This window comes from Siphateles boraxobius, unplaced genomic scaffold (genome assembly GCF_051911475.1).
Source record: "Siphateles boraxobius isolate OS27281-9 unplaced genomic scaffold, OSU_SipBor_1 6, whole genome shotgun sequence".
Classification (NCBI taxonomy): Eukaryota; Metazoa; Chordata; class Actinopteri; order Cypriniformes; family Leuciscidae; genus Siphateles; species Siphateles boraxobius.
The window spans coordinates 33657501-33669584 of NW_027509186.1; the positions used below are offsets into that span (position 1 = coordinate 33657501).

Here is a 12084-nt window from a genome sequence, read left to right on the forward strand (position 1 = left end):
TAGATATTGGCCTTAGTTGTTATACATTGATTTCCTCCGCAGTTCAGAAACTTCAAGATCATTTACAGGCGGTACGCCGGCCTGTACTTCTGCATCTGTGTGGATGTGACAGACAACAACCTGGCTTACCTGGAAGCTATTCACAACTTTGTTGAGGTAAATCTTACTGAAGCTAATTTTAATGTCTAAACTTGTATATAGTAGTGGTCAAAAGTGATACTTGGCCTAGAAAACTTGGCGTCTTCACTCTTAATTTAAACTTTATTAAAAATGTGTTAAAGATTTTGTAAGCATATAGCGTAGTTGTTCTTGGAGTCAATTGTTTTATTTGTGATACCGCAATGAAACATGCCAAATTGTGCGGACATCATTTTTGGCCAGGCTGTCATGCAAAGACATTATGAACAATAAGAGAGAACCAACAAAATATTCATAATTGATTATGTTGTAGTCAATGTATGCTTTTTCCTGTAAGCTTTTTGGTTTTCTGTGCATTTTTTAGCATGGTAAAATAAAACCTGTAGCTGTAGTTTGGCTTTTTTGCCAAACAATTTTGTCGGATAAACACCTTAACCAAGTTTAGTGTTTTGTTTTTCCCTAATATTTAAAATGTTAAAAAAATATATAAAATATTTTCCTAATATTGTGATGGTTTAATTGAACTTGTAGGGTCATTAAAGACAAATATTCCCTCCAGACATCAACTTTTTTGGCCTCTTCTGTATATAATGATCCTTTTCGTCTCCCACTTAATAAAATATACAATTTTAAACAAATAATTTTTCAATTGAGCATCTAAATTGTATAATCAGCACATTTCCTTAGCATTAAATTGATTTTGCTGCACATAATTCATGACCCTTTCAAAGAAATACTTAGGTCAAGGTGTTACAGATAAAAAAAAACAAAAAACCTGATGTTTATGTATATGCTTTGAAATACTGTACTTACTGTACGTTCACACTGCCGCCGACTTGAGCTTCCAAAGCTACCGGAAGGCATTTATTTTCAATGGAAACTGGCTTCTCTCAGCTGCAAGGATCAAATCCATCCGCGTCGCGTTTTGGGTGTTTTGAGCGTCAATCAGAAAGTTGAAAGTAGCTCAACTTTATGGTAATGAGCTATGACGCGGTTCAGCGGCAAGCAGCGGCAAAACGGCAGCAACCAATAAGAATATAGACGTCCTCCGCGCTGGCTGATTCCAGAGAAACATACGATGTAAACTTTCGTTCCTACCAAAACATTAGTTCCGAGAAAATGGAGGAGAAGCTAATCATCACCGTTGCTGGGTTTCCTATCATTTGTGATATGACGTTGTTTGCATATAGATAACGTTCCTGGAGGGTGTCATGAACCTAAAATCTCAGAGTCCAACGTTTTCTCCGCAAATACAATACAGCAGCACCAAACACAACAACTTCACGATGATCCATAATGATCCAGTGATACACATTTGAGGATGAGCGCAACTTTTATTGGAAATATTTACGAACGCTCGTTTTAAGCGGGAATGCTATTAATTTGCTCATGGTAACACTGATGTGACCAATTGCACTAGATGCAAATAATAATAATAATTATTATTCTTTTTTTCCCCCGACCAAATGTGACCAAAACGGTTATAAAAATGCTGTCATTATAAAAGGTTTCTAGTGTCTATGTATTGCTTGTTTTTTCTGTTTACATTTCATGTTGTGACACTTCTCTTCTCTTGAACATTGAATGCTGCTACGTCAGAGCGGCCAAAGCGCCAACAAGCTTCCCCGTACTTTTTGACAAGTGTACTTGACAGGGCGGCCAGAGCTTCTTTGCCGCTCAAGTCGGCGGCGGCGGTGTGTACGTACAGTTATACCCCTAGATCAGAAGAACCATCATTTTGACCAAAAAGCCACAGTACTCAAACGTATTCGAAATGGTTAATGCAAGCAGACAAATTAATTAAAAATTGAGTTAAAACTAATCAAGGATGTTTTCCACACTACTAATTTTCCACAATTACTAATTGGAAACCAGGTACAATCATTATGTGCCCAAATACATCATAAACATAGAAGTGGAATTATTTTAAAAAGATTTCAAAGCATTTAAAATGCTAGCGATAACACATCTTGGTTCAAGTTTGATAGTTTTTGCAGTTGATATTTATATCAGAAAAAAAATCTCAAGTTGGTGACATAAGTGGGCATAAAACTGAACTGTTTGCAGATGTTTAAGAAACATGCTAAGTTCACATACTCGTTTCTCTGAAAAAACAATTCTACAGCCAGTAATTCTGCTTTGAGATGTGAATTCTGTGCCGTAATGTCTGTTTTTGTTTTCGTCTGTGTGATCCCGCCCACTGCCAATTTACCCAATAGCATTTTCGACACCCTGAGTTGCCAGTTGGCAAAAAACAAAGCCTATTGCAGCCATGCAAGCAAGCAAACGAACTGGCTCAGAGATCGCAGACATAAAAAGCTTTGTCATTAAAAACACACTCCACTATTTTGAATTTGGACTACAGTACCCATTTCAACTGCTATCTGTCAATAGTACGTACTTCAACGTTAAAAAGCACATTAAAAACATTGGTATTATTTAATTTTATAGAGTCAACAAAATTATATTTAATATATTGTACGTTTATCTGTTAACCTCTACCGTAAACATTTCCAATCTAAATACAATTTAATGTAACGCATATAATTAGACTAAACACAACTGAGCTTTAGCGAGACCTCTCACCAGGTAAATGAAGGAGCACTGGAGCAGCACTTCTGTGGGTGCAATGTTCCATGTCTGAGAGACAAATGGAATGTGTCCGCCGTGAGGGAAACCAGCGGCCAGGAGTTCAAGAACATTGTGACATGGAATTCTAGGACTTCCTCTAACCTTCACTGTAAACAACTCCCCCAACATATCCCCACATCACTTCTGCCCAAACCAGCCCACTTTGCTGAATAACACTGGATTAAGAACAAACAAACGCCTGGTGCACCAACTTAAAACAGTCAACAGCAACTCAGCATTGGTTTTGCTGCTACTTATTGAGGTGAACGAGAGACTGCTGTGGTTCACCGATTATCTGAAATCAACCCAAACAAACACAATCAAACAACCCATTGCTCCACCCTCAAAAACAAACACACAATGCAAGAGTGGATGTCTCTATATTATAGCTGAAGCGTAGCAACAGAAAAAAATGCGAAGATGGCGAATGAACGACAAGGAGGAACAAGAAATGAACATGAAGCACACAAGAGAATATACAAGCACGAGTTGGTTGTTAGTCGCCAGCAGCTCCAGACAAACAATGATCTCAAAACTGTCCTGTTACTAGAGATAACATTACAACAGCATATCTTGGTTCTGTGAAACTGCAAAACCAATGTTACTCGCTTATGAAGAAGAAACAACTCGACCTGTGCGTCCATTTTCAGGCCTAAACGCTTCAGTCTCTCCAGCGCTGGAAAATTTTTCTAATAGTTCTACTTGTCCTAAAGCTCATCATAACCCTCCCTTTTCAGTGATATTCCTCTAACCTTTTCTCTTTTGTAATGACTCTCTGCCATCTCTCTTTCTACAGTCTTTCTTCAAATCTCTCTCTCTCCCTCTCCCCTCCCCCATAATGAGTGGACACGCCTCCTACTGCTGATTGGCTACAAATGTGTTGTGCTGCCCAGTCCTATCAACTTTTTAACATGGTTTCTCGGAAATCGCTTGCTGTATCCTGAGTAGATTCTGCCATGAATGGATTGGAACTGATCTGTATTTCTCTTCCTTCACAGGTTTTGAATGAGTATTTCCACAATGTGTGTGAATTAGACCTGGTCTTCAATTTCTACAAGGTAAGTGAAGGATTAAACTTATATTCCAATACTACACGAATACAGCTAAAAATGAAGTAAAAATATCAAAAATGTAAACAATGCATCTTAAATGCATAGTTATATGTTATTATTCACTACTGTTCAAAAGTTTGCTTTTTTAATGTTTTTGAAAGTCTCCAATTCTCACCAAGGCTGCATTTATTTGAGAAAAAATAGAAATAATGTGTAATATTGTGACAATTGAAAAGAAATGTTTACTATTTCAATATATTTTGATGTAATTTATTTCTGTGATGCAAAGCTGAATTAACAGCATCATTACTCCAGTCTTCAGTGTCACATGATCCTTCAGAAATCATTATAATATGTTGATTTGCCACTCAAGAAAATATTTATTATCAATGTTGAAAACAGTGGTGCTGCTTATTTTTCTGAAAACGGTGATCGATTTTTTTGAAGAATAAAAGTTCAAAATAACCGCATTATTTGAATTAGAAATCTTTTGTAACATTATAATTGTCGTAGTCACTTTTGATCAGCTGAATGCATTCTTGGTGAATAAAAGTATTAATTTCTTTCAAAAGCATTTGACTGACATAATGCAGCATGACTTGCCTTAACAAATCAGATGCATCATTAATGTAAAGGCTTGGTTACGTCTATCCATGGAGTGTTTCTTTAATAGGACCATTTAGAGAAGCTTCACTGGCAGAAAACCAGCCCAAGCTGGAAAAAAACTAGTGTGAGAAAAATATGTAATTAGCTCTCCGTTTCAGCAGCAATGCAGCTCCATGGCAACAGTTATTTGATGCATAATTAGTCATACAATTTAGAACATCCACATCCATTCAGCACGAGTAGAAGTAATTATTAAAAAAAAGTTGCCTTGGATAATTGCATTTGATTTCTGCTGAACTAATTATCTGATGTATTTTTAATTCCACCTACTGCATGAACGGTTTGACCCACACTAAAGGCACGCTCATGAGATTTTTTTTAACCCTGTAAAGCCTGACAAATGAAATAACAGTTAGAAATATCAGAAATAGAACAATTTCATGGCTCATGTAGTATAATACAGGAGAATATGGAGCGTCAATTTTATTCAGAGGCCCAAACTAAGGAAGAACATGCAATTTGCTGCAGTTGCTGATATGTATATGGACAAACAGTAAGATACAATTCTGAATCTGATTTGCTTGTGATGTAAATCAATGAGATCTTATAAAATTTAAATTGGCTTGCATAAAATGCATCTAAATTTCAGATGTCACTCTTTATCTCCCGATAATTTTTCTTAGGGTACGTTTACACGACAATGATGTACTAAAAATGGCCGTTTCGCGTACAGATGACAACGTTGTCGAAACGATCCCCGATTACACGGATCCGGGAAAATGACTAAAAACTGTTGTATTCTGCTGCCAGGCCAGTAGTTGGCGATGTCACTGTAATTAAACACTACACCTGCACACTTATGCATTCTTCTACAGTGCTGTGAATACAAAGGCCCTGTCCCAAATGGCACACTCCGGACTTGTGGACTTCCTCAGAGTCCACACTTCAGTGACGTCATGTAGTGCAGATCTATAGGGCCCTTAGCGCGAGTCCGCGAGGGCGCATTGAGAGGTATTTTTGGGACAGACTCGATCGTCACGCCGGAAACAGGAAGAAGGTCTCAGCTCAGACGTCGAAGCTGACTAAACTTAAAGGTCATCTCATCAGTCCCTTTATTAGAAAAATATCACAAATATCATTAAAAAAAAATTACAGTCTTTAGCATCGAGAACAGGATTTATTTTATTTTCCCAAATCGTATGTCCATGTGAACTACACAGCCTGCTTTTACAGTTCTATAGCCTAATTGTATATGCCACCTGGGCATTAGAATAGATGTCATGGTTAAGTAAATGATCAATACAGTAGTATATAATAATACATAATGTTCAATTTTAACACAAAATTAAAATGTAAATGAGTTTAAGAAAAATGTATAGGTTTCAATATTCATACTACGTTTATGACTCAGTAAAGCCATGACATTCGGTTCTATTTATGTAATGAATCATAATGCGATCGTATTATTTAACATGCTATTATTATGTTTGAGATATCAACCACTGGTCGATAATGTTTGTATAAACTGTAAGTAACAACTGGTAAAATGTACGCCTATATCATAAAGCCATGTTAACAGTCCGTGAGCGAAATCTCCTCCCATCCGTTTTCTGATTGCCATTTGGCAAGGATTCCTGGGTAGTTAAAGTGCGTGGAGCTTGCATCTATGCGGGCTTCGCGGAAGACCGCTTCAAGGGTACAAAGGGGGCTCTGCTGAGCACACTTCAGAGCGTTAAACCGCTAAATGGGACGGCCTAAGGACTCGTAGACTCGGCGAGCACGCGCAACTTAAGTCCACGAGACCGAAAGTCCGCATGAAGTGCGCCATTTGGGACAGGGCCAAAGAATCAAGATTAAGTTCAATAATGCGTCTGCTGGTCATAGTAGTAAATCTACAGTCTGCTGGTGAAGGGTTAATAAGCACAAACTCAGTCCTGTAGTCCGCCACTCGCACATACCGATATAGACTGAACACGTAATACGATAACGGTATCATTTTCAAAAACTTGCATTTTGAAACCCGTTTCCAAAACGTTTCAGGCCCACAAAACGTATAATGGCCAAAACACACAAAAGGTTTTCTGTTTTTAGTTGTTGAAAGCTGCGTCATGTAAACGGCTCCTTAGTAAGATGATTTTCATAATCAAAGCTCTGTAGATTTTTTGGGAGAGGCAAAACATGTCATGCAATGCAATACAATGCAATAATGATTGAGAGACAAATAAACGTTCCTCAAAAGCCTGATGGATCATTTTCGATGGTCCCATTTGAACAATTTTACTAAAAATGAATTGTGGATAACGGAAAAGTGTTCATCTTGAAATATTCCTAACAATATAAAAGTTATTCTTACATTTACCCTAATAAAAATCAGCATTAACCACAACCTGAAGGGGGACGTTATTAGAATTAGAATAGTAAAAGTTATTTTGCTTGTTAAACTATCAACCAGACAACAGAAGGCGTATAGTAGATGTCGAGGCCTAATGCCTGCTACAGATTTCGGCAATCCTAGAAGATCATTACATCACACTGTTTGACATGGATCTAATAAATCTGGGTACGACATGTATGTAGACTGTACGATGATGACACCTATTGAATCATCAGTATAGAAGACTTGAACATCATCAGCATGAGCTAGTGGTAAACAAATAGAGGAAGCAAAAGTGGAGGATGTGGTCATGGCTAGGGAATAGAGGCCAACTTAGCATGCCAATTTTGTGAATGGGGCTCGAGGTAATAATTTTAAGTTTAAGCGCGATGTCACATTGATCAATATGCAATTTCATGTTGCATTTTTATTGGCTAGTCAGTAGACGCGGGTCGTAGCAGCAAACACACTGTGAGATGATCAAGCTAAATTTCTGACACTGTCGAGTTGGTCATCTTTCGTCTGGGACAGCCCAAAATCGTACAGTGTGTACCGGGCATTAGCAGGGTTAGGGTTACATTTTTGAATGACTAAATATTGACTCAATTTTGCTGTTGTGATTCAGGTCTATACGGTGGTGGACGAGATGTTTCTGGCAGGAGAGATCCGAGAGACCAGCCAGACGAAGGTGCTGAAGCAGCTGCTCATGCTGCAGTCTCTGGAGTGAAGACCTCACTCATCGCCATGCCATATTATCTGTCTCACTAACATCTCACATCCACAATGAAGGATGTGGCCATTCTGTTCTACAGCCTTTTTAAAGCAGCTATGCATTTGTAAAACCTCCCTGGTTATTGACTCCCTGGTAATTGTTTTTTGGCATAGTCAGAATTGAATTCTTCGGCAATTTTATAGCACAGTAGACCTCAGTGTGTCCGACTGGCAACCTCTCCAAGCCCGTTCATTAACACTAACACAAATAATCATGTCGGCCAAAAACTGCCGTGGCACGGAATATAATTGCTTCTATAATTGCAAGATCCATGGGCTGCACTACTAGCAATGATAAAACTAGATTTTATTAAACAAACCCTCTCCAAACATTAATGAAATGTCCTGTGTATCAAGTCAAAATCTGTGAAGGTTGTTTGTATTGTGTACATATACATTATATATGCATCTATTTTAAGTGTAATTGTATGAATTATCCCATCATTCCAGGCATCTTAAGTCTCAGTCGCCGCTCTTTGTAATTGCATTGAAGCCTTTTGGTTTTGTGGGAACCCGAGCCAGCGATTAGTGAACAAGGCTGAGTGGAAGAATGGAACTCTGGGGAAATGACAAAAGATGGTCTACTTTTAATTTCCCCTTTTGTTGGCGCTGGTTCGCTCGCGCCAAGAGCTCTATGGCAACTGCTCAGCCTCGAAACGTCCCATTACAGTTGGAGAATCGTCTTTATTTTGTACCTGTTTTATATTGTCTTTCTTTGATTGTCCCTTCTGCTTTAGTCCAAAGTATTCTAGATCTGCCGATTTGTCCCTGTGAGATTGCAGAGTGAAAAGCTGATAGTTGGTGTTACTCTCACGTGTGTGTTTCTGTCAGTGTAAATATCCATGAAGGTGAAATAAAGCAACTTAAAGGACTTCAAAATGTGTTTGCATGTACTATACTGCCATCTGTCGGATACTGACGATTATGCAAATATTTGACGAGGTCATCATCGCTCATTACAGATAACAGAAATAGTGCATTTCTGCTTCAAGCGAACTGACATTCAGTTCTTCAGTTGACTATATGCAGGTAATATAAAGATAATCAAATAAATTATGACGTTAGCACAGTTGTGAGGATTAGTCAATACTTAGTCGAGTGCTACTGATTAATACCGCGTGCTCAAACCTGCGTATGTTGGTTAAAAAGTGAGTTTGACGTGTGCAATCCTTCCGGTTGAGATGAGTTTGCAAATTCACTGGTAAAGCCTGGTTCACACGGCAGAATAATTAGGCCGATTTACCCCTTCCAACAATTTTAAGGATGCTCCGATTATCGTAAAATAATCTGATCAGATATTCCTGCCGTGTGTGGTGTGTTAAGAGTGCTCTCGTCTGCTCGGAAGGACGTCGGGACCGCTCCGATCTCAAATCGGGGATGTCCAACATTTTGGATTATTTTGGCCCGATTTCTCCTCGTGTGTGGTGTCCCCCGGGGACAAACAAGCACGCAGCCTGTTGACTGTTGCGTGCAGCCATTCAGACAGCGAGGTGACGAGTCGCAAGTGAAGCACCGGAAAACAAAATCAGAAAGTCCGGTGGACGTCGGAGATGGATTCGGTTAAAAACAAACTACAAACTATCGCCACTGCATCCTCTTCGTCCTCCATGATTGTTTACTCTGAAGTCACGTGACGTTTGACCTCGAGGGATTTTGCGAGATTTTCCGTCTGACCTGGGAATGCTCGGGAGTCAAATCGGTTCGTGTGTGATGTGTTGATTTTGCCGTGTGGCTGCACCACACACTGTACGACCAAAACTGTTAGACCCGTGATTTTTTATCGCCGTGTGTGGGCTCTTTCAGGTTTTGGAAAATCGGCCGACAATTTTAAAATCGTCCCGTGTGATCCAGGCTTAACACTTTACACTACGGTCCCATTAGTTAATGCATTGACTAACAATGACCAATGCATTTGTTATCTATTAACGTTAGTTAATAAAAATACAATTGTTCATTGCTAGTTCATGTTAGCGCAGGTCCGTTAAATAGCCGGCCTTTTTAACAGATACACATTTTTATTTTACGATTAATAAATGCTTTAGAAGTATTGTGCCGTTCATGTTTACTAATGTTGTTAACTCGTGTTGACAAATGGAAGCATTTTGTGTTACCAAATTTAGTTTCAATGAGATGGAACCGTAAATTATAAATAAAACTTTATATAATTTATAAATATAATATATACCATAATTATAAAATATAATATATACCATAATTATAAAATGAGTAATAATGATAATTTATATAAATTTTAATTTATATGCAATAATTTGTTAAAATAATGCATTTTAAATAATTGAATTATTTGCTTATTCCTTCATTTATCTTTTTAAAAAAAAATGTCTCCATAAAATACAGGTTGTTTGTGAGATTGATAAAAATGACCAAATTTAACATAAATGAATGCACCTTAGAATGGGAGGACTGTACAATGAATATGTAATTGTCGAATTAATAATGGTAACATTTAAAAAACAATATAAATCAAAAATATAAAAATAATTACAAGACAATTGTTTATTTTATCTACTGATTTGTAATGTACAAAAAAATCTATGATACTTATGATATGTAAATATGATATGATAGGAAATAATTCACTAATAAACATACTCTAATTTATTTAATTAAATAGGTTATTTTTTTCAGCTTACTCTTAAACTTGATCAAAACTAGATTGTGGACCAGATGTTTACTAGTCTTTAATGCTCTAAACCAGATTCTGTTGTTGAACTGCAATATGCAACACTAAAAAAAAAAAAGGAGAAATTACACATTCTCCACATAAGACTTTTTTTCCTCAACTAAATCATTGCATACAGTTGAATGGGTTATTTCAGATTTTATTAATTCAATTAAATTGAAAATAAGTCCATTAAATGGTCCCATGATGGGAATCCCTAAAAGGTTCTACATAATGTTTGAAGCAACAGAAATAACCCTAATGTCTATATATAACCTTTAGGGCGAAGACACAGGGCTCACAACCAATCTAAATTATCCAGATAGAAATTTATTGCATGATCAGATCAAATGCATCAATTGCATTTGTATGTATTTGCATGGTCTTACAAGTTACTGACTGTTAGGTTAGTGGTGGTGCGAATCGCATTGTATGAATTCAAACGAAATCCCTTCATAAAATGATTACATTTTCTTACAACGTTATTTCCCTATGAATGTCACTTTTTTATGTATCTGTCACCTTAGAAATAGAGATAATTTGAACTAACAACTTGCTCATTGTCACACACTCCCACACAAAACAGAGACAATAGAAAAAAACTTACACAACATAAAAAAACAAGTTTACTTTAATTATAATCTTAATCTTTAAAACCAACAAGCACCCCTCCCCCCAAACACTCCGATAGACAAGTTCAATCTTATTTACAGCATACATGATCCAGATATACAGTAGTATTTATGAATGAACAAATCACACTAGTTACTAAGCAACAACTGGTTATATGCAGTACTTTGAGCTACTCTTCAAATCCATAATGATATTTGGTTACGAAATGCTACCAAATTCCAATACATAAACCATCGAATATCATCTGGCTCAGACAGTGAAGTTGTTCTAAAGGTACATCACATTAGTGAAATTTTGGCGAAATTGTGTGGGCAAAAAGAGGTCTATTGTCAATAGGGGTGCATGTATGAAGCACAGCTCTTAAACCAAGTCACTTTTAAACCAAACAGCATTCTGTTGGTCAACATGCCGAATTCACATGATCGACTTGAACCCATTGTCAAATCTGCATGGGGGAATCTTTCGCCCTGACAAAAAATTAGCGTGGAAATTACTGGATTTTGCTTGCAAAAATTTAGGGCTGCAACTAACGATTATTTTGATAATCGATTAATCGGACGATTATTTTTTCGATTAATCGATTAATCGGATAGAAATTAAATTAGATTTTTTTATTATTATAACTAAATAAAACCGTAAATCAGGGTATTTATGTGTAAAAGTGTACTTTAAAAAGTGCAAAAGCCACACATTGAGTTTTACTAATATCAATATTTGCATTGTTTTTAATGATAATTGCTGATGGCAAGTTGACAAACATGATTATTGTTTAAAAAAATGATATCCAACATATTATGTTTTAACACAATTTTTGTTAAAACAAATTTACACAGACATGTTGTTCAGATGTGAATATCTGAACTAAAAACAAACTAAAAACATCTAAAATATATAATTCATTTAATTTTTATTTAAAATTAATTATATAAAAGGAATATAAGGATAAAGAATATAATATATATTATATATATAATATATAAAAGAATATAATATAAGGATAAATTGATTAAATAAATATAGAAAGACTGAAAACAATTGTGTGAATGTAGAGCCGCAGTAGATCGCGTTTGAAAAACAATTAAAACTTAGTAGACAAAAGCTATAAAAAGAGAACGGAATGGAGGTAACGTTACCCAGCAAGCTAACAGGCTTGAGTAAAGGACAGGAGAAATTATGCATTAGTGCACAAGCATTCG

The 12084-nt window shown here is 36.6% G+C and overlaps 1 protein-coding gene across 1 annotated transcript in view; it reads left to right on the plus strand.

The window, feature by feature from the left end:
- Positions 1–8451, plus strand: part of ap2s1 (adaptor related protein complex 2 subunit sigma 1) — a 9719-nt gene extending 1268 nt beyond the window's left edge. Inside the window, exons 3-5 of the mRNA XM_077207094.1 lie at positions 43–156; positions 3768–3827; positions 7427–8451. Of these exons, the coding sequence (XP_077063209.1) occupies positions 43–156; positions 3768–3827; positions 7427–7528 (276 nt within the window). The 3' untranslated portion in view covers positions 7529–8451. The remainder of the gene's footprint in view (positions 1–42; positions 157–3767; positions 3828–7426) is intronic.
- Positions 8452–12084: the final 3633 nt, after the last annotated feature.